This window comes from Gadus morhua, unplaced genomic scaffold (assembly GCF_902167405.1).
Source record: "Gadus morhua unplaced genomic scaffold, gadMor3.0, whole genome shotgun sequence".
NCBI lineage: Eukaryota > Metazoa > Chordata > Actinopteri > Gadiformes > Gadidae > Gadus > Gadus morhua.
The window spans coordinates 125,845-149,996 of record NW_021963951.1 but is presented as its reverse complement, the minus strand read 5'-3'; the positions used below and the strand labels follow the sequence as shown (position 1 = coordinate 149,996).

Here is a 24,152-nt window from a genome sequence, read left to right as displayed (position 1 = left end):
GTCCAGCTCTCTCAGATTAGAAGAGTTGGAGCTGAGAACTGAGGCCAGAGCTTCACAGCATCTCTCTGACAGTTGACAGCTATTCAGCCTTCAAACAAAATTAACACAACATGTGTTTAAAATACATGAATAACAATGAGAAACAGTGTATAAAGTAAGTCATTTACTTTTGAAATTATTGAAAAATTGTGTTGAAATCTTTTATTAGAGATATTTTGAAATTCAAAGTTTTATTGGTCACATGTTTGCAAAAATAACGTTTTACATACAGTGAAATTAAAAAGGGGTCACCACTCTGTCATTCATTGTGCAAATTATATAAATATAAAAGTGCATAGAAAGTGGTGCAGTAAGTGCAAGAGTGCCAGTTATAGTCCCCCGGAGTTGAGCAGTCTAACTGCCTGCAGAAAGAAGCTCCTCCGCAGTCTCTCAGTCCAAGCTTTAAGGCAGCGTAGGCGTCTGCCTGACTGCAGCAGGGTGAAGAGGCCAGCATCTGGGTGAGAGGCGTCCTGCCTGATTTTCCTGGCTCTTGCCCTCACCCTCTTGCTGTATGTACATTCCAGGGTGGGGAGGGTTAACCTAATGCTTTGCTCTGCTGAGCGCAGCGCCCTCTGCAGGGCAGCCCGGTTTTGTGCGGTGCAGCTTCCATACCAGGCTGATATGCAGCCTGTAAGGACACTCTCCATAGCTGCAGAGTAGAAGGTCCTCAGGATGGAGGGGGAGACCTTGAACTTCCTCAGCCGCCGGAGGAAGTACAGCCGCTGCCTTGACTTGGATACCAGGTGTTGTGTGTGGAGAGACCATGAGAGATCCGGAGTGAGGTGTTTCACCAGGTACTTGAAACTGGGGACCCTCCACAGGTTCCCCACTGATGATGAGTGGGGTGAGCCCACTGCCCTGCTTCCTCCGGAAATCCAGAACCATTTCCTTAGTTTTGTTGATATTTAGGGCCAGGTTGTTGGTGTGACCCCACAGTGCCAGGTCAGCCACTTGGTTCAGGTAGCCCTGCTCGTTGTTGCCAGTGATGAGACTCAGCACCAGGGCTATTGGAGGGTAAACGCACGTAAACGCTGTTTACGCACCTCTGGAATTTAGGAAATAGCGTTTACGCACCTCTAAATAGCGTTTACGCACCTCTAAGTGGCGTTTACGCACCTTAAAGTTCCCTGTGCCTTGTATTCTGCCATTGGAATAATCGGAAATAAATTTGGTATAATTTTAAAACACCTAAGACAAAGTTTCATATTGTTGAACAAATAAACGCTGTAGTCTGAATCATTTTCATCTGCGCTGTAGGCCTATGCTTTCATGGTCTGTGACCCTCCAATCAGTGCCTTGCGACTGCGGTGGCGACACAATCAGGATCCAGGAAAATATGTAAACAGGAAGTATGTAAACACATGGCCCTACGCGTTGTGGATTATCATGCCTGCCTACCTGTCATTAATTAGCCATGGATATCAGGCGATTTTTGAAGAGACGTTCGAGTGCTCCCACTCCAACAGATGCCCGAAAAAGGCCTCAAGTACAAAGTAAGACTGAAGATGATCAATTCACATGAGTTGTTTTTGTGATTTATAAATCAATTTTACTTGACGAACTATTAAATGACTACGATTATTCAGATTGGCCAATGTGTAGTCATGCTATTCGTGTACTGCCCATGTCAAAATGAGCGAAAGTCAGTAAGAGTTTTACTATCCATATCAAACTTCGGTTTTGGCGTATCAACTTCGCTATAGCTCGGTCGCTATGTTAAAGCCTCAATTTGGAGATGCAAGGTTGGCGGTTGCAGCCGTGGACTCTGCGGCTAAACTGTGGATCAGGCGGATGACGCGACACTTTATTTTATTTTAATTAAATTCGGGCGGTTGGCGGTTAAACCAATAAAAATAAAAATATTTCTAAATATTTTTATTTTATATATTGTAAATATTTTTATTTTATTATAAAAAGAAGAAGAAATTCTTAGTTTTTTTCTTATATATATAACATTTGATAATTCACTGTTGCTAAGCAGATCGCTGTCAAGGAATGTGGATCTTTTTTGTGGTAACTTTTGTGGTCAACCCCAGCGTCTTCGGTTGTCTTTGGCAGCGGACTATTGATCCACGCTTATTAACGTATAAAAGCAACCGGCGGATGGCGGGCGGATGCGGTTTTGAAAATTGGTCAAAAAACGTTGGTGCAGATGGATGGCGGATGGATGGTGCGTTTATACTGCGGTTGCGGATGAAATAATAGCCCAACAGTGCATCTCTAGTTGTCTAACAGGCTGGCTGTTTATCAGGTGTTCTCATTGCCTGGCTATCGCCAGACCAAGTTCAATCATTCGATCGCACTTTGTAGCAGGGCGAATTGAATTAGAATTTGAACGCGGAAGGGGCGAGGGATACCTAGCCTAATGTTCTCAGCCCCACAACTCTTAAATTCAACATATTTTTTTCAGGCAGTGATGGGACAGGCAATGATGCAGAGAGCACAGGGAGAAAAGAAACACCAGGAGGTCAAATAGAGAGAGGAGAAAGATTGAGGAGGCTGGTGAGAGAACAAAACCATGACAGTGGAGAAGAGGAAAGAGGAGGAAATGAAAGAAGACAAACAGAGAATGAGGAAACAGAGAAAAAGGAGACAGAGAAAGATGAACTAGAGCAGTGATTTTCAACCTTTTTTGAGCCGCGGCACACTTTTTACATTCACAAAATCCTGGGGCACACCACCAACCAAAATGACACTAAATGACACTCTAACACAGTACATACAATACATGTTGTAGTGGCGATATGTCCTCAACAAAACAATAACTTGAAAATTAAGAAATCAAACAAAGCAACGTAATCAAAATAGCCACTGAGGCACCAGGGGGGACGAATCTTACGCAGTGCAGGGGAAAGAGTCAACTCTCCAGTCGTGAATTTAGGTTTCTGCAGGTTTATTTTCCGATCTTCCAAGCAAACAAAACAAATGTGCAACAGTGTGAACCAGCAGCCTCACTCCTTTGTCTCTCTCGTACAGTTGGTAAAAAACCCTGACCCTTCCTAGTGCCTGTCTTACCTATGCCCGCCACCTCTATATATAGGCTAGTAATAACTTCAAAACAAAAGCATAAACAAACTCAAATTAACTAATTTATAATACAAACGAGAAAATAAACATAAAAGTCATATTATTTTATGTTAAGCAAGCAAACTAACTAAATGTTTTACAATTAAATCTAAGTACTGCATAGCTCCAACTAGGGCTGTAACGATACGCGTATCGAAACCGAAATAGCGACACTCAAAGCCACGAACCTGTCTCGCGGTGTGAGAAGGCAGAAGCGCAATATGCCCTTTCTAACTCTCCGGTCAAATTGTCCGATTGAAATTTGCTAATAATTGTCTAAATAATAGTCTGCTGGCAGCGCCCCCTCCTATGCCGTAAGTATGCGACGAGATGCCCTCTCTGTGATGACAGCTCTCCGTGGCTACGGAGGATTGCATTTCTCCACAGCCGTCGAAGTCCTCATATGTGATATGAACGACATTTATCCAGAATGGGCCAAGCGCGAAAAAAATTGCCTCTGTGATCCTGTCTCTATTGTTTTTGTGTGATTTGACTGGCAGTTTATCTGCTTATAGGTCGGAATGAAATGGCCACCGATTATTGACAGGATGGGTACTTTATTCTACCGGACTCGTTTGCTTCTTCACTAGACACACGCGCTACCGCTCGCTCTCCTCGCTCGTCCACTCACTCGCTGACGTCACTCACACACGCATACGCACACTGCCAATCTCGCGCACACACATATGATACTCATAGCACTATGCCTCGTTATTGCGACGTTCATGACGTTCATGTTTTTCCTCATCTATTGAAGGTTAGGCTATTAAACATGTTGCATTCTATACGGCCTGATTATGTCATTATTTAAGCTACATAGCCTAATAAGAAGCGCTAATAAGGATATTTGACTAAACAAACCAAACAGTTGAGGGTTTTTGCCTACCAGCAAAAAGCATCCTCTAACTGCAATCTTTGGTTATTTCTTTATTAATTTAGCTATACTTTAATAGTATTCTTTCTGTTCAAATCTGTTCAGTGTTCCAAATTATTTTTTATTAAATGGTACATAAAGTTAATTGGTATATAAGTGTTGTTTAAATAAAATGCTTTTTAAATTTAAAAAAATCGTGGGATGTATCGAACCGTGGGTCAAAAATCGTGATGAAAACCGAATCGTGAGTTTCTGTATCGTTACAGCCCTAGCTCCAACACATATAGTTAATAATATAGTTTCTAAATATATTTATATTCACTTCGATGAACACAAAATGGATATCCTGGCAGGAATGGTAGAAAGACTCACACGAAGCTCATCCTCAACAGCTCTCAGTCTCTCTGTTTTTATTTTTTATCGCAGTCAAGCTTGAGAAGCTCAGCTCACACAGATATGTGGTTGAAAACGTGAGCAATGTAAAAATAGCTTTGTTGGCAAGAATGGGGAACTCCTTGGCAACAGATAACCAAAAACTGTCCAAAGGAAGATCAGCAAAGTTTAGCTTTAAACCACGATCTTGTTTCAGTTCAATGAGTTCCTCTTGCTCCTTTAAAGTCATGTCCTTTCCAGCAACGGATGCTGAGCTGTATGGGTCCCAAACCCAGTCAAGGCATTCTGTGAAGGCTGAAGAGAAATAAAATAACAACTTCTCCTCCTCCAATGTTTGCCAATCACCTCGCACATTGCAGCAGTGTTGCCATCATGCAGTTTCTCGGTGAGTGGGAACATCTCAACGTTGCCACGCTGCACATGTTCTTGCCAGAGCTGGACCTTTAAATGGAATCCGTTCATTTTATCAGTGCTTGTAAGCAGGTTTTCATTTCGGCCTTGCATCCATGTGTTCAGTTCATTCAGATGATGAAATATATCAGCCAAGTATGCCAGCTTTGCACACCACTCATCACTTCCAAGCAGCTTTGAGAAATCGGACCTCTCGTCTGTCAGAAACACTTTAAGTTCCTCTCGCAGCTCATACACACGGGCCAGCACTTTGCCGCACGACAGCCACCGGACCTCCGTGTGGAGCAATAAGACTTTATATTCCGCTCCCATTTCTTCACACAAAGACGCATATAAGCGAGATTTCAAAGGTCACGTCTTCACAAAGTTCATTATCCGCACAACATCCTCCAACACAGGAGCTAGATCTGCTGGTAAGGTCTTTGCAACGAGGGCCTCTGGTGCAAAAAACAGTGCTTGACAGTTACATCTGGGTTCCTTTCTTTGACCCTACTTACAAAGCCTTTGATGCGCCCGACCATGGCTGCGGCTCCATCAGTGCAGACACCTGTGCAGTTTTCCCACGTAAGCCCTCTTTTGTCAATATATTCCAACGTGACCCGAAATATTTCCTCTCCTGGGGTCTCATTTATAAAACTGTGCGTGGGATCGTTACTAAAAATGTGAGTACGCCCAGAAGCCAAGTTTTGCGTGCGCCAAAAAATATTCAGATTTATAAAACACTGCGTACGCACACCTGTACGCAATCTTTGCTTTATAAATCACATACTGACTATAATTGTGCGCAGCTGAATCAGCTTCACGTTCCGCCCTCTACACGCCCCTTTTTAACCATAAATGGTCAATGCAAATGACCTCATGAATGCAATCTGCATATAAAACAGACTCAGATGCCGGTATTATGTCTTGTTGGAAACAATGGCAGAAGTACTAAGAAAATCAAAAAAGCGAAATTTCACGGAGGTTGAAGTGGAGACTCTTGTGGGTGAGATGGAAAGGTAGTTTTGTTCGGCGGTCACGGGATTGGAATCGCCAACAACAAAAAGCAGAGTGAGTGGCAACATGTTGCTGCAGCAGTGAACTCTGTCAGTAGCACGGAGCGCACAGTCCCAGAATTAAAAAAGAAGTGGTCTGACATAGAGTTACATATTTTTATGTAGCCTACCAATAAATCGTTATGGTCCCTAAATACCCTCTCCCTCCGAATCCTGCATGGTCCGCCAGAAGTGCCATATGGTGCAGCATTACCACGGCGCTCACCTCTGTATTTATAGGGTTACGGTAATAAGACTGACGAGAACGCCTTGGATAATCAGTTTGTAATTACCCACGTAAAATGTTCTTGAACATAACCCCTTTTTAATGCCTGATTTGTCATGAAAAGCATCAAGAGTAACGGACAACGATTGTGATGAGTGTGGCTTGGTTTTTCACACTTGGGATTTAATTGACATTTGATCATGTGTTTACAGTGTCACATAAAAATATTATGTTATTGACACATGTTGGACAGATGCTTTATTCCATGCAGTCGCGCCGTCAGTGGACAGTATGGAGTGACGGGATTAAATATAGAGAATTTCTTTTTATTTATATTCTAAGGAGATATTTCTGGAGTTATAACTGAGAAATAACGCAGTGGATTTAAATTATTCTGATTAGGATTTAACGCATGATACGGGTTGAAATTAAATTGATGAAGGGCGATGATAAAACATAATCGTTCTTCTCACTCTGCAATTCTTCGGTCCGACTTCAGTTCACCACCACACCGTCTGTGTCGCCAATTCTCCTTTTCCTCCAAACCATGCGTACGCATGGGTCAGAGTTTGCTTAGGGCTGCGCACATTTTCCCGTCAAGTTGGTTTTTTAAAGATCACAACCTTGGCGTGAAAAGTCACGTACGCAACTTTCAGCCCCGTTTTGTGCGTACGCAACGGTTATAAATGAGACCCCTGTTGATTTTTCTGGCAGTGCCTTGCAAAATAGGAAGTTTTCTCTAATGGCTTCTCCATCCACAAACCGCACGTTGGCCAAGAGCTGACAATGTCCACTGATATCCTTCGACTCATCAAGTTGCAAGGCAAATTTCTTACTGATGCGCATCTTTTCCAAAGCAAAAGTTTTGATGTCCGCAGACATGTCGTCAGTACGTCTGGCAATTGTGTTATCTGAGAGAGAAACTTTAGCTATCTCATTGGCCGCGTCAGGACCGAGCATCTCATTGACAATGGCTTTACAAGCTGGCAGTATAAATCTTTCTGCCACAGTGTGGGACTTTTTTGTTTTAGCTACGAGTTCAGCAACACAGTAGCTAGCTTTGAGGGCTCTCTCGTTTACCTTTGTGGTTTTTCTCAAAAAAGTTGCCTGTTTCTCATTGTTTGTACGTAAGCGTACAAAATAGTCCATAGGCTTTTTTTGAACGGAAGGGTGTTTCGTTTGGAGATGGCGTTTAAGCTTGCTTTGCACCATGGCGCTATTGGATAGCTTCTCACCACACACCAAGCACAGCGGACTCCGTGCCGTTGCATCCCCGGTGAAAGTAAATCCAAATGAAAGATACCTTTCGCTGTACTGCCTCGAGCTCACGTCTTGTCTTTTTTCTTTCATCCATTTTGTCCAGGGCCCTGTTCGGCATTTGTATTTTCCCTTCTCAAAAACTTCTCCATCACTATTTTTTTGTTTTTTTCATCACTGTCACTTGCTCGTCTCTCTTTGATCCCAAACTGTCACTGTCACGCGTCGCGCCGCACTAACGCTATTGTCTTTACAGGCATTTAAAGCCCTCTACTGCCACCCACTGACATAGAAGAGTATTACCGTATTTTCTGCACTATAAGGCGCACCGGAGTATAAGCCGCAGCAGCTAAATTGAATGATGTGTACATATATAAGCCGCACTGGACTATAAGCCGCAGGTGTTTTAGTGTTTAATTACCAGTGGGGCTGGCCCGAATGCCATTTTTCAGGCTTCAAATACTCGTTGGTTTTTCCGAGCAAATATTCAAATACTCGTTCCAGAAAAAAACACCATCAAAAACAACATTAATAATCCCTATATGCTCCCTGGAACCGATTTTGACAGTATCTGCATATTTTGTTGAATATTTAATAGCTTTTGAACGTCAATTAGTAGGCCTAAGTAGGTTGAAGTTCCTTAGTTTTTCCCCGTGAAAGCGAACAGCTGTTGTTCCGTTCCAAATCAGCTGTCCTCTGCCATCTCAGCCCTTACGGGAGCTTTTCAATTCATCCTGGAACGTGCATCTTTTCAGGGAATTTGTACAATAAATCCATAACAAATACTGAATATTGATTGTCTTATGTGTCCATATTATATCCATTATATTGTCCGGGTATTCCCAAGACGCTCACGCTCTGCAGCAAGCCAGTCACAGTTGATTAGCGTGGCGCTGTACAGCGAACGTAAAAAAACAACTAAGCTAAGGTTAGCATTTCGTCAAGTATTACTTTTCCTCCCGAGATCCCGCTAATGTTGTGTTATAAAGTAAAGGGAAACAAGATATCTATTCTTCCTCCACCTCTCTCACTTCTCTGCTTGGTGTCGCTGACGCTTATAGTTTGTCTCCCTCGCTCTGGTAACGTCACGTACGTGAAAAAAACCAACGCGGCTCCGAATACTGATTTAAGCTTCGAATGCTAATTTTCCGAGTGGCAGTTAGCTGTAAATATCCATAGATTAGCCGCGCCGTTATATAAGCCGCAGAGTTGAAAAATGGGGAAAAAAAGGCGCAGCTTATTGTCCGAAAAAGGACAAGGAGGCCCTCTGGGCACTACTGTGAAAGGCATGCATACTAATACACACACATATACACATGCCATACATAGATAGTTCTTAATCTAAACATACCTTTCTTTACTGTTGAAATTTGAATAACTTGAATAAACTACAAACTCATTCATTGACTGTCATTGATTGATTTAATATGACTTTAATTGATAACATAATTGAATATAGCCAGGCTAGCCTTACAGAGTCGCAACACTTTGCGTTGTGTCAAGGTCGGTCTGATCACAAAATTCATAGTTTGCCCACCTCTAATTTGATCACTACAGCCCTGCGGAGCACCACGGAGTCATCGGCAAACTGGATGATAGAGGTTGAGCTGCTGGAGGCTATGCAGTCATGCCTGTAGATGTTGTAGAGTAGTGGACTCAGAACGCACCCCTGGGGGGTACCCGTGTTCAGGATCAGGGGTCCTGACATTACACCTCCCCCTACTCTGACCACCTGGGGGCGATCAGTGAGGAAGCTGAGCACCCAGTTACATATTTGGGTGTTGATTCCCAGCGACCTCATCTTCTGGATCAGGTGAGAGGGAATTATGGTATTGAATGCTGAGCTGTAATCTATAAACAGCATTCTCACATAATTCCCTCTCCCCTCATCAAGGTGGGTCAGGGAGGTGTGTAAGAGATTGCAAATGGCATCATCCCTTCTCCTGTTTTCCCTGTATGCAAACTGGAGGGTGTCAAATGAGCTGGGGAGGGAGGAACTGATGCAATTCTTTAATCAGCTTCTCAAAACATTTCACTAAAACGGTTCTCGAACCGGTACTTAAAAAAACGAAACCACACACACTTGCATACATGCACGACTTATTATGAGTTTCACATTAAGCAGAAAGTCAGCGGACACTGATTTGAATGGCAACGGTGTTTGCTAGCCTACTTGATATGCAAGATATACGGTTGGCATTAAATTACTTGACTTACCCGAAGAGGCTGCTGTGAGTGCTGTGACTGATAAATATATCTTTTTAAAAAATAATTACTAATAATATTAATTACTCGCTGAAAGCAGGCAGGTACGCATCATGGCGCAAAATTACTGCCAAAGTCATATTAAGTAATATAACTCAGGTGCGCAAGGCTGCCACAGGAGACGCCAACATTGTTTTCAACCGCTCGGTACCGCGCTGTATTAATTCCCAAGTTTTGAAAAGAAAAAGTATTTGAAGCGAATAACGACTCTGTTTTTGATTTGTTTATTTGGTTTTGAACAGAAAGTTTTGGATGCATGCATCGGCTTTGAGTTTATTTGTTTGTTACTTTAAAATTACATTTGCTCGCAACACACACACACACACACACACGTTCATTCATGTTCACCCACTACAACCTGCCGATCACAATTACAAAGTTAGTGATGCCACAGCGCGTTGACAAGTCTGTCCCGAGTCTCGAGGCGCCCACAGGCTTTATGGTTTATATGTTTGAAAGCTGTGACACACTCTTTTACCAGTTGGCCTGAAATACCACGCCTCGCAGTCATGGACCTATAAAGAAAGTCGTAGTCGGACCATGCGTTTAGCGCAACATTGAAAAGGGTCCCGTCTGAAACAGTGTCACACATCGCTGCGTTCCGAAGGTTGTGTAATCAAATACACCGGTATGGTGGTATATAAAAAAATCATATCCTAACGAAAATACACACCGTTATTCAGTGTGAACCGGTATAGCGCCCAGCACTAACGCAAGTTGACGGCGCAACACCATGGGGGCGGGGCAGGGGGCGTTAAAAAACACCAGGCACCGAAATGTGCATTCTTATTCGATCTCGTTACAACCGTTTACGTCGGAACCGGTTCCCTACTGGAACCGAGTTTCGGTTCTTAACCCTACTGCTGATGTCAGGGCAACAGGACGATAATCCTTCATGCACGGTGGGGTATTTTTCTTTGGCACAGGGATAACGACAGACTGTTTGAAGCAAGATGGAACGACAGCTTGGGACAGGGATGTGTTAAAGATTTTAGTATACACTGGGGCTAGTTGGTTTGCACAGAATTTTAAGACCCTCCCAGGAATCTGGTCCGGCCCTGCAGCCTTTTTCCCATCCACGCCCTTGAAGACCCTCCTCACATCACTGCCAGTGACAATGAATGGGGTCTCCCTGTCCTTTCCTCTGCCAACTTGTGCGGGGTCACCCATATTGAAATCAGCTTTCACTTTGTCCTTATATCGCCGCTTTGCATCTTTCACAGTTCTTCTCAGGCCATAGGCTGCAACTTTATATTCAGTCATGTCACCTGAAATGATCCCGACATTATAGGTGGAAGTCTGCCCTGTTAATGCTGCCTTGACAGTTCCATCTACCCATGCTTTTTGTTTTGGGAAGACTTTTACTTTGACAGCCTGTATGGTCTCGCAGTATAGCAGATTGATGTAACTCCCAACCACTTCCGCCATTTCACCGACATCATCCGAGGACTCACGGAACATCTCCCAATCCACGTTGTCCAACACGTCTTAGAGCAATGCTTCTGATTGGACCGTCCAGCGTCTGACGTTTTTCTTCACTGGAGCTTCACGAAGTATTTTCTGTTTATATTTGGGTAGTAGGAGAATGGAAACGTGATCCGATTTCCCGAAAGCTGGTAAATAGACAGCTTTGTAACTGTCCTTAAACATAGTATAGCAGTGATTTAATGTGTTTTTTCTGCGAGTCGGAAAGTTAATGTTATTTAAATTCTGGCAGACCCTTTGAAAGCTTTGCTTTAAAGTCCCCGAGGATGATAAAGGCAGCTGACGGATGGCGAGACTGTTGCATGTTTATCACCTCCTGCAACTCAGATATGGCAATATCAGTATCAGCATGAGGGGGAATGTAGACCGCCATGGTGATGATTGCTGTGAACTCACGGGGCAGGTAGTGTGGACGATACAAGATGGTCAGGTGTTCCTGGTGGGAAGACCAGCCAGTGGAGAGGACGGTGGTATTCCTCGGGTCACACCATTTCTTGTTTGTCATGAGAGAAACTCTGCCGCCTTTGGATTTCCCGGAATCTTCTGTTCTATGCGAGCGATATGGAAGTGCTCGGCTGGTGTGACCGAGTGGTCCGGTATAGAAGGGGACAGCCAGGATTCGGTGAAACATAAGATGTTGCAGTCTCTGTTGTCCCGCTGGAAAGCAATCCGTGCCCTGATATCATCCATCTTATTTTCCAACGACTGGACATTCGCGAGCAGAATACTCGGCAACGGAGGATTATATGCCTTGCTTCTCAGTCTGTTCTGCATTCCACCTCGTGGAATTTTTTGTTTAATTATTTAAACAAAAATATATTAGTCAATACATTAGATCCTTATGATATTGTATATTGGGTGTCAAATGTATGGTATTTAATGGTTGTTTTTGTAGGGTTTGTGACGCAAATCAAGATATAAACTGTAATATCCGCACATAGCCACAAGGGTGCAGGACCAAACATATAAACTGTAATAACCGCACATAGCCACAAGATGGGAGCACCATCACACATACGAGAAGGCCAAGTACGTCATAGAGGCCACGCCTGCCCCGTATCTAAGGAGAGAGCTACCCAGAACAGATCAGACACTTTAGGCCCCGTCCACATGAAGCCGATTTCATGGCAAAACCGCAAAGGTCTTGTACGGTTCGGTCTTCCGTCCACACGAAGCCGGCGTATCCGCTGACCGAAACCATGAACTTCTGAAACATACCTCAGAGGTGGTTTCAAATCTACCCGGTTCCGTTTTGGATTCGTGTGGACGCCTGAAACCGACTGAAACCGTAAACCATGACGTCATCGCCCCACCCCTCGACCCTCTAGCCAATGACTGTTAAGCCCGCGGAGATTCACCCTTAATGTGCATGCTTGCCTCCTCTTCTTATTTATTTTTCTTCTGGATTTCTGTAGCAGAAGCAGCGCCCCTTATGGGCCTGGAATGTGTACTATAGCGTTTCTACAGATCTACCCGGTGTTGCGCGACTCCGTCTTTACGGAGATACTCCGAAACCGGATAGATCGAAACCGAAAACGGTTTCGCCCGTTTCGGCTTCGTGTGGACGGGGCCTTAGAGGCAGATCATCTTTTAGATGACCAGCTAAGAGTATCTCCACGCGTGCATATACAATACCCCTCCTTTAGCTCCATAGATACCATACTGAACCTGTACCAAATAAAGTGAGTTAAAAGCCACCCTGATTCGATGACCTTTTCTAAAAGAAAACGACAGGTTTGTAAAGCAATTCGTATATTAATGTTACGTTTATTGTAGTATATTGTGTATTGTATTGTAATACATATTATCAGTGCATCCTGATGTTTTGTATGAGAAGTTTTATTTAATATTATGTACATTGTGTTGAGAGAAGAAAAATATCAGAGCGAGCAGGAAAACACAAAGAGAGCAAAGACAGCATTTGTGGGTGTAGGGGTGTCAGTTTTGTGAATCGTTTATGCCTCACAGGCTTTATTTTTGTTCTCGCGATCAAAGAACTGCTGACCGCAAGTGCAGTTAAAGTGTTTACAATAATGATTTGTGCACACGGATGTGTTAGTTGTACTGCACAAGTTTAAGCTGCGCTGAGTGGTTGACGGGGGGGGGGGGGACCTATGGCTATGGCCATAGCCATCATGTAGGTCTAGCTATGTCATTCATTATGCTATGAATTCTCTGAATGAAAGAAAATAAAGGGATAGAAATGTAAAAAGGGTTGTTTATCTTGCCATGACTTTTTTTTTTTACAATCTCCATTGGTTTCAATACCTAAAGATACAGTATTTCTATTATAAAATGTATTGCACCATGAGCCATAACTGCAACCATTATATTGTACATTTGTTAGCCTTAAGTCTAGCTCAGTCATTATGCCAACCACATCACCTCCTGCTGTGTAATGAGCTGCATTGAACACAAGAAGATCTATTGAGAACACCAAATCCATATTTCCTGTTATTTTGGTGAAAGTAATGCAAAGGTAATGTAAAAGTAGTGTAATGCCTTACAATTCAAAGACAGTAATACTGTAATGTAACTAATTACTTTGAAATGACAGTAACAAGTAATAAATAATGCATTACGCTTTTGAAGTAACTTGCCCAACACTGCAAATGTTTTAAAATAGTGAGTTATCCCTTCAGCCTGGTTTTGCAAAAAGACAATGTTTTTCTGGAACCAATTCATATTTGTGAATAAATGTTTTGTAATTTGAATAATGAATACTGGACATGTTAACTTTTAAATACATTTGTTTGACAATTGCAAGTTTCAAATATTTATTTTGATAGACCCTCAAAAATGTTGCTGTTGAGGCTTTGAGGGCGTCTTAAGGGTCCAACTAGATGTCTCAGACCCTCCCAAGACCCCCTGTATTTCACCCTGCTCTCAACTATCACCATCCCGTACACGGGAGACACTATCGTTATATTTTGTGTTCATGTTTGTTTTTATAATAAAAAATGTGCAAGCATATGGATCTATAATAAGGTGACCAGACGTCCCCGATTTCCGGGGACAGTCCCCGTTTTCGGTGATCTGTCCCCGGTCAAAGCTGTCCCCGGAAATGTCCCCGATTTTGACGGTGAATGGGGGAAAAATGCGCGCAGACTCAAACACCAGTTATTACGGTAGTAATTTAACGCAGCACCAGAGAAGACGTCGTATGACGTACAGACGTTATCAGGACGTACGACCAGACGCAGCAGCATCAACAACAACAATCTAGAGGCGGCAAAAAGGAAAAAAGAGAAGATCAGCGGTCTCATAAATGGTATGTTGTGTATGAACTTATTTATTTTGTGTGAATTGGCAGTAGACTTGTGTGTGTGTGTGTGTGTGTGTGTGTGTGTGTGTGTGTGTGTGTGTGTGTGTGTGTGTGTGTGTGTGTGTGTGTGTGTGTGTGAGAAGTGGTAACGTTAAAATAAGTATGATTGTTTATCTGAACTGAAGACCTAACGTAACGTTATAAAAGTCAGTGAACGTGACAATGTTTTCATATCGGTCATTGGTGAAGCTGTAATGTTAACGTTAGCATGAGATTACCAGGTGATGACATTGTATGTGGCTCTGTTTTGGAAGAGGGGGAGGTGGAAGACTGCTTTGGTAGCATATGATTTTCCTGTAGGCATAGGGACCTGAGACTGTTAAAATAATAATAATGATGACATTATTTATTAATAATAAATTAATTAATAATCAGTCAATGGTTGATAGTTGTGTGTGTTAGGCTGCTGTTTTTTTTGTCGGGCTGTGTGGGTAACCAATGACTGTAGTAGTTATAAATGCAGACCATTTGATTAGCTGATGCCCTGAGTCACTGTTTTATGTCAATGTTTTTAGTAAAGGGATAATAAATAAATAAGTAATCAACAGAGTGAAGGAGAGAAGATGAAAAGAGCAGGAGAATAGTATGGAAAGGCAGAAATATAGAAGTAAACAACAGAGGGAAGCTAAGGAGAGAAGAAAGAAGGGTGAAGAAAAGAAAAGCATTGAAGGAGAAGAGAACAGACGAGAGTATTACATCTTTTTATATGTTTTGACTTGGTAATTATTACTAATTACATCTTGATGATATTTACTAGCTACTGGTCTGGCAGCTGTCTTTGCACATGACACTTAACTTTGGAAGAGAGATTTTTTTCTCATGTATTATTCTATATTTGTGTTTTTGACACTGCTGTGCACTACTGATACATGATATTTGTGGGTGCTGATATTTTGATGTATTAACCTTTTGCAGGGGCGCCACCAGGGATGTTGGGCCCCATTAAAAGATATCACACTGGGTCCCACCATCACACACACACAGGCAACGCCAACCATGTGCAGTTTCTGTAACCACACCTCTACCTGTGAAGGCTTCAATTATCTTATTGTCCGATACTAACTTTACAATATGACATTGAGTTGTGATAATATAACACTGTGAAGACATGAAGGAAACATTCTGCATACTGATAGTGTTTGTTTAATTATAAATTTGATTTTCCATTAAAATCCATTAATGATGTTTTTTTATTAACATAACTAATGTTCTAATATTTTTTCAGGGCCCCTGTCAGTCACTGGCCCACAGAATTTTCCTAACTTTTCGCCCACTAAGCTGGTTAAAATAAATGAAAAAGTACTTGTCCCCATTTTTTATTTCATAATGATAATATGTAAGGATTTTTCACCGCCGCATTGAAAATGTCCCCGATTTTCAGTTCAGAAATCTGGTCACCTTAATCTATAACTATATCCACCTCAACAACAAGATGTAGCATTTCTATGATACCAAAGTCATTAATGTGGTCACCACAGGTACTGCGTTATCAGCTGAGTAATATAACTGTTCTCTGATATGGATTGTGGTGTGTCTGCACATTGATTAAAACTGACCTGAGAGTTTCCAGTGTGCAGTGTGGACTCCCCAGTCCAGCAGAGAGCAGCTTCACTCCTGAATCCTGCAGATCATTGGTACTCAGGTCCAGCTCTCTCAGACTAGAGGAGCTGGAGCTGAGAACTGAGGCCAGAGCTTCACAGCATCTCTCTGACAGATGACAGCCATTGAGCCTTCACACAAAATAAACAGAACACGTTAGGAACTGTAATTAAATTATACGAGAATTATAACCAGTTTTTTTAAATACATGAAATAATAAATAATATGAATAACCTGGATCTTAAAATATCAAGACAAAGATTTCACACAGATCCTAAATTATCATTCAAAAAATTTCATTATATTTCACTTAAACATAGTTTTATTAATGGGTTGTTATTAAACTTTATTAAACAACTCTAAACCGCACTTTACTGTCTGACTACATGATCATCGGAATAATAATCTTATACAAAATACACATTATACTATCATTAACAAACTAATAATATAATGTTTACCTAAACTGTCATGCCACCAAAAATATAAATAAGTTGAGTTATTTTTATGAAAACAATGTATTTATGACCTAACCTTTCTGGATGTTAATCTGTTAAATGTCTTCTGATATTGAACCTTTTGGTGTTATTGTTTGACCTTTGAGTAAAACTGACCTGAGAGTTTCCAGTGTACAGTGTGGACTCCCCAGTCCAGCAGAGAGCAGCTTCACTCCTGAATCCTGCAGATCATTGGTACTCAGGTCCAGCTCTCTCAGACTAGAGGAGTTAGAGCTGAGAACTGAGGCCAGAGCTTCACAGCATCTCTCTGACAGATGACAGTCATTCAACCTTCAAACAAAATAAACATGTTAGGAACTGTAAAGTAACATAAACCTTAAAGTTATTCAATAATGAAGGAATGTAATTAGATTAACAAAATATACTAAATAATTAGGTGTATAAATGTTCATTATATATTCAATGTAAAATGTTCAATAGTTCTTTAGTAGAGATTGAAAATGTTTTTAAATGAAAACTACTGCTATGTTCTATTGTTCTGAATATTCTCTTATGTATACTGTAATACATTAAACATTAATAGGACACCTACAGAGATGTTTTGTATATTATTATATAACTTCACTTAAATTTATTCTGTTATGAGTAGAATAGTAAAACATGTTGTTATGAATTTACAGAGATCTTTTTCATATTATTTTAACTTTATATTTTAATTTGATGTATATTGTGTAGTGTGTATTTTAATTCCTGTTACGAGTGAACCTACAGAGATGTTTTAGAGGCTTTGACCACTGGCAGCAGCCTGAGAAGACCCTCCACTGAAGCAGAGTATTTCTTCAGGTCAAACACGTCCAGCTCCTCTTCTGATGTCAGTAGGATGAAGGCCAGAGCTGACAGTTGAGCAGGAGAGAGAGATTCTCCGGAGGGACTTCCTGATGTCAGGTACTGTTCGATCTCCTTCACCAGAGAATGGTCGTTCAGCTCATTCAGACAGTGGAACAGATTGATGCTTCTCTCTGAAGTTAGATCTCCTTTTATCTTCTCCTTGATGTAAGACACTGTTTCTGTATTGGTCAGTGAGCTAGTTCCTGTTTGTCCCAGCAGACCTCGTAGGACAATCTGATTGGTCTCCAGAGAGAGGCCCAGGAGAAAGCGGAGGAACAAGTCTAGGTGTCCAGCGTCACTCTGTAAGGCCTTATCCACACCACTCTGGTAGAGGAGGAGGACTTTATCTTCCCCAGAGGTGGGTGGTTCTTCTGAGAGCAGATTGATACCAGTATCGATGAATGACAGAAAGACATAAAGGGCAGCCAGAAACTCCTGGATGCTCAGATGGACAAAGCAGAACACCTTGTCCTGGTACAGCCCACACTCCTCTTTAAAGATCTGGGTGAACACTCCTGAGTACACTGAGGCCGCTCTGATATCAATGTCACACTCTGCCAGGTCTGCCTCGTAGAAGATCAGGTTTCCTTTCTCCAGCTGGTTAAAAGCCAGTTTTCCTAGTGAAACAATAATCTCCCTGCTCTCTGAACTCCAGTCTGGATTTGTTTCAGCTCTCCCATGATACTTCCCGTCCCCCTGTATGGACAGGACCCTCAGAAAGTGGATGTACATCTGAGTCACAGTCTTGGGCGTCTCTTTTATCTGTTTTTCTTTGAAGAGGTCCTCCAGAACTGTAGCAGTTATCCAACAGAAGACTGGGATGTGACACATGATGTGGAGGCTTCGTGATTTCTTGACGTGGGATATGATTTTGTTGGCCAGTGTCTCCTCTTTGAACCTTTTTCTGAAGTACTCTACTTTCTGTGGGTCGGTGAACCCTCTCACCTCTGTCACCATGTCAACACACTCAGCAGGGATCTGATTGGCCGCTGCAGGGCGTGTGGTTATCCAGATGCGAGTGGAGGGAAGCAGGTCGCCCCTGATGAGGTTTGTCAGCAGCACGTCCACTGAGGTCGGCTTTGTGACATCAGTCCAGATCCGGTTGTTCTGGAAGTCCAGAGGAAGTCGACACTCATCCAGACCATCCAAGATGAAGACAACGTTGAACCGGTCGTATCTGCAGATTCCTGCTTCTTTGGTCTCAATAAAGAAGTGATGAAGAATTTCCACCAAGCTAAACTCTTGCCCTTTCAGTAAATTCAGCTCTCTGAAAGTGAGGAGAAATGTGAAGTGTATGTCCTTGTTGGCTTTGCCTTCAGCCCAGTCCAAAGTGAACTTGTGTGTTAAGACGGTTTTACCAATGCCGGCCACTCCAGTCGTCATTATTGCCCTGATTTGCTGATCTTTTCCAGGTAAGGGTTTAAAGATGTCTTCACATTTGATTGGCTTTTCTTCCTTGGCCGGTTTCTTGGAAGCTGTTTCAATCAGTCTGACCTCATGTTCCTTGTTGACTTCTCCAATGCCTCTCTCTGTGATGAAGATCTCTGTGAAGAAGTCATTCAGATTTGTTTTCTCTCCTGCTTTAGGGAGTCCCTCAAACACATGCCGGAATTTCTTCTTGAAATGAGACTTGATTTTATGTTGGCACTCAACAGCAGCAGATCCTAATTGAGAATGAACAGAAGACATCAGTTAGTGGATGGTGACATTAGGCGAAGCATGCCAATATTTCCTGTAAAATGATCAACTTCATGATATCTATTTGCTTCATTACTTGTGTTTCGAGAAGCTGGTCGTGACAAGGAATGGATAGATTTTTTTTCTTTTTTGTTTGTTATTTACACAGCAAAATCATTAGTCTAACGGTAATAACATAAAAGTGAATCAGTGGAAATTAACTTCATATGCTGATATAACAAGATAGTGCTGCATCTCTTCCACTTATTCCACTTATAGTTATTCTGTTGATTTGCCATTTCTTGTTTAACATTCTTTAACCTGATGGACGCACGATAACCTTTCATATCTGGATCAAACCATTTAACTTCAAACCCCACAATAACACTGCATATCTGGATCAAATCATTTAACCTGATACTCCCACAATAACCCTACATATCTGGACCAAACCATTAACCTGATCGAATCACAATAACCCCTATACATCTGGATCAAACCATTTAACATGAAACCCCCACAATAACCCTACATAACGATCAAACCATTTAACCTGATACCCCAACAATAACCCTATATATCTGGATCAAACCATTTAACCTGATCGACCCACAATAACCGTTCATATCTGGATCAAACCATTAAACCCCCAAGAAGAAATCTATCTCCACATTGATGAATTATAAATGAAGAAATCTCTTAACATTAAATCAGATTATATAATTTAGTCTGAACAGAACAAATAAGAGTCTCATACTACTCTTAAAAATATACATTTTCATTCTGTTTTCAAGATAAGAGTCTTCTGCGCTTCAAAAAAATAGTCTCCTCTGTCTTCAATATAAGAGTCTCTTACCGCCCCACAGTGTGTCGGCCAGTTCCTCCTGGTTTATCTCCATCAGGCAGAGCTTTGTGATGTCCACCACTCCCTCTATGGCGCGCCTCCTCTGCTCCTCGTTCTTACCATCCAACTCCTCCTCCTCCCTCTGTCTCTCTGAGCATTGTGGGTAATCTGAGAAGAGATCCCTCCAGAGCTTCTTCAGCTCCTTGTCAAGGAAAGCATGTGCGTTCTCCTCAGCCCTCTGGAACAGAACAAACATCAAGGAGAACTTTACTCTGAACTCACTGAGGTCATCAGAAGAATCTGTCCTGGATTCACGTCCGCTGGTCTAACGAGGGAAGCCTGGAGACTATTAGCACCACAAGAGATGCTTTCCAATGTTCATGTAGAGCTGAAGTCAGATGTCTTGGTGGACATTTACGCACCTTGATCAGCTCTGTTTGATGCTGCTGTACAGACTGAGCACTGCTAACCTTTGACCTCTGGTGGGGTTGTCTGTGGAGAGAACACACACACAGTGAACATAAACACACACAGTAAACATACAAGGGGAGGAGAGAGGGAGAGAGAGAGAGAGAATATTATTGTCTGCAATTATGTTTATAATTATACTGTGCAAGTATTCTGTGTAATTGTATTTATTTAGTTATTATCCTACGCTTTTTATCTTTATTACATTTTTTTATGTATTTTGCATTTTTATTTTTCACTTAATTTCTCTTTGGCTGTGCTTTTGACTCTTGAGCTGCAATAACAAGGGATTCCCCCCATGTTGGATTCATAAATTTGATGGTATCTTATCCGCTTGTGGATGATTTATTGGTAAATGGCTTTGTGTGTGTGTGTGTGTGTGTGTGTGTGTGTGTGTGTGTGTGTGTGTGTGTGTGTGTGTGTGTGTGTGTGTGTGTGTGTGTGTGTGTGTGTGTGTGTGTGTGTGGAGTACAGGTAAACCAGTAATCCTCTTCAGTTAGTTAATGATGGATTTTGAGAGAGAGTATCTATAGAGTCTGATAACAACCAACTGTTCTGTTGTCATCGTCTGTTTAATGCTCCTACCTCTCCTCTCTGGAGGGGCGTCCATCTTTAAGGAGAGGAGGTATATTCATAGAGAGGTCACTCTTCATGGAGACACAGCTGGGTCCAGGGGAGTCTGCTCTCTGCTGCTGGACTCTTCTAGATAAACAAGATCAGACCAAGTCAACCAAATCACTAAAACAGCCTTATCCCTCCTCTCATTCACCATGTCAACCACATCACTAAAACAGCCTTATCCCTCCTCTCATTCACACCATGTCAACCCCATCACTAAAACAGCCTTATCCCTCCTCTCATTCACACCATGTCAACCACATCACTAAAACAGCCTCATCCCTCCTCTCATTCACACCATGTCAACCACATCACTAAAACAGCCTTATCCCTCCTCTCATTCACACCATGTCAACCACATCACTAAAACAGCCTCATCCCTCCTCTCATTCACACCATGTCAACCACATCATTAAAATAGTCTTACCCCTCCTCTCATTCACACCATGTCAACCTAATCACTAAAACAGCCTTATCCCTCCTCTCATTCACCATGTCAACCACATCACTAAAACAGCCTTATCCCTCCTCTCATTCACACCATGTCAACCACATCACTAAAACAGCCTTATCCCTCCTCTCATTCACACCATGTCAACCACATCACTAAAACAGTCTTATCCCTCCTCTCATTCACACCAAGTCAACCACATCATTAAAATAGTCTTACCCCTCCTCTCATTCACACCATGTCAACCTCATCACTAAAACAGCCTTATCCCTCCTCTCATTCACACCACCTCCGACGGGACACTGTTTAAATCCTCACCTCTCCTCGATAGACTTATTTCCATCTTTAAAGTTCCAAGGTTCCTCCATAGAGCGGTCACTCTTCATGGAGACACAGCTGGGTCCAGGGGAGTCTGCTCTCTGCTGCTGGACTCTTCTAGAAAAATTATAACCAGGATTTATGGTCGTTTGATAGATGCTGTGTTTTTGTATGTTGTGTTTTATTGTTGTTTTTGTACTGAGTCAATTTTTATACATTGTACTATGGATCTTCATGTGTCCTGAATAAAATCATATATATATATATATATATATATAATCTCTGATATATACTCACTTTGGTTCAAAACAGTTAATTCTTTCCATAAACCAGTCACTCTTCATGGAGACACAGCTGGGTCCAGGGAAGTCTGCTCTCTGCTGCTGCTCTGGGCTTTAACACACACAAAGCTTTTACTCAGACTAATGATGGAGTCATGATGCATCACTGCTGAGCTCTGAGATGGACAACAGTCACAGACAGAGAGATCCTCTTCTTACCTCTTAGCTTTGCTCCGGCGGCCATGTTCCCCAGACAGAATGGTCTTAGAGGTAGGACCCCCCTCCCTTATCTCCTCATCCATAGTAGACTGGAGACCTGGACACAAACACAACTACATATTGTTCTTGTGGATTGTATTTGGTACTATATGGGAAATTCTTGTGGAAAAGACTGTATATCCTCCTCCTCTCTGATACACACACATACACACACACACACACACACACACACACACACACACACACACACACACACACACACACACACACACACACACACACACACACACACAAACTCTATCACTATCTATGTCTAGATTAGATGGATACACTCTATCACTATCTATGTCTAGATTAGATAGATACACACTTTATCACTATCTATATCGAGATCAACACACTCTATCACTATCTATGTCTAGATTAGATAGATACACTCTATCACTGTCTATGTCTAGATTAGATAGATACACACTAGCACTATCTATCTCTAGGTGACATAGATACACACTTTATCACTATCTATGTCTAGATCTATACACTCAATCACTATCAATGCCTAGATTTCAACAATACTCTGTCACTATCTATGTCTAGATCAACACACTCTATCACTATCTATGTCTACATCTACACACTCTAAGTCTAGATCTACACACCCAACCACTATCTACCACAAACTGATGGTCTACCAAGCCCAAGAGACAATCACCCATTGTTAACTCTCCGTGGGGAGATTAAGTAAGAGCTGGGACATACTGAATACAAAGTGGTCCATACTAAGGTATGAATACCCACATCATCTATTATTGCTATCAAATAAAAATGAACCATTCACAAAGTAAAAATATTAATAATCCATATTTCCATTATTCCCCCCTTTTATCTCCCGGAATCAGGGACGTCCCTAGGAATTCTGGGCCCCCTGACAGAATTCAGTTATGGAGCCCCCCCAACCCAAAAAATATATATGCTATATGCTGCTTCTACTTAGACTGTCCTCCTTCTCCCCTTCTTCTATTTCAACCTCACTGGTTTCTTCTGTGGGATCATCATGGCTTGAAGAGGGCCCTGACTCTAAGATACATCATATAATTCATAATATGTCTCATAATTATCTGAACATATTAAACAAGTCAACAGTCTATTTGATTGGATTGAGCTGGGCATGACTAAATATGTATTTGTATGTTTTCATTTGCTGCATAAGCCTACAATAAATAGCAGCTATTATTCTAAGGGTAGACTACTTGTAATTTTAGCTGACTTAAAACTTAAAAGTAAGCTAAAATGTGAGTATCCTTAGTTTAATGTCTGCTAATATTGTGATGCAGCCAATCAAAATATTCAAAATCTGTTTACATAAATGTTATGATCATGCTGGCAAGCAGTATGGAATGTTAATCATCGCATTATCTCCAATTATACCATGGTCTGGGTGAATACATGAATCTAATTGGCTGGAGGGTGTAGGTTAAAAAGTGTTATTACACAGGTCTTTTTAACGTTCCGTTCACTTGCATGGGCACTTCACAACTTCCGGCGGTCAATTATTTTTGGATAATTCCTTGGCAACGGATGAATAATGACCGCTATCAAGGTAAACAAAAGGACTTTTTGCCTTTGGTATCATTCCGCACGAAGTCCGGCAACTTGTCAATGTAATGAGCGGGATATGTATCAACCCAAGCGCTGTCGGTTGTTAAGCGACGACGTCAACGTCTTGTGCGGACTATTTCTCTGCTTGTAAATAAATTGTTTCGTTTTGGTAAGTAGCCGTGTAATAAGCGGGATAATGTATAGAACTTCGTCGGTCATTATCGAAAAATAAGCCCCTTCATGTTCGCCCTGTCGGGGCTTATTTTCTCGATAATGACCGGCGTTCTATACATTATCCCTTACTTAATTTACCCCTAGGAAAGACGTTGACCCTATGAAGACGCTATGATCACGTTG

General features: G+C 41.8%; 1 protein-coding gene across 1 annotated transcript; it reads right to left on the bottom strand.

Moving 5' to 3' along the window:
• Nucleotides 1-368: 368 nt before the first annotated feature.
• LOC115538027 (NACHT, LRR and PYD domains-containing protein 12-like) lies at nt 369-22,085 on the bottom strand. The gene is made up of 10 exons (XM_030349853.1): nt 21,994-22,085; nt 20,895-21,008; nt 20,124-20,166; nt 19,854-19,905; nt 17,202-18,984; nt 16,589-16,762; nt 15,946-16,105; nt 8,981-9,104; nt 838-1,043; nt 369-770 (listed from the first exon to the last, which is right to left on the bottom strand). The coding sequence occupies exons 1-10, from the start codon at nt 22,038-22,040 to the stop codon at nt 369-371; spliced, it is 3,105 nt and encodes a 1,034-aa protein (XP_030205713.1). The 5' UTR covers nt 22,041-22,085.
• Between the last annotated feature and the right edge of the window lie 2,067 nt (nt 22,086-24,152).

What these genes read in the sequence shown, in the direction of transcription:
- LOC115538027 (XM_030349853.1), bottom strand. Translation starts at nt 22,040, where the DNA reads ATGAAGAGTGACTGGTTTATGGAAAGAATTAACTGTTTTGAACCAAA. An exon ending in GGCCGACACACTGTGGGGCG is followed by an intron (nt 18,985 to 19,853) that starts GTAAGAGACTCT and finishes ATTCTCAATTAG; the next exon opens with GATCTGCTGCTGTTGAGTGC. An exon ending in AAAGCCTCTAAAACATCTCT is followed by an intron (nt 16,763 to 17,201) that starts GTAGGTTCACTC and finishes TTTTGTTTGAAG; the next exon opens with GTTGAATGACTGTCATCTGT.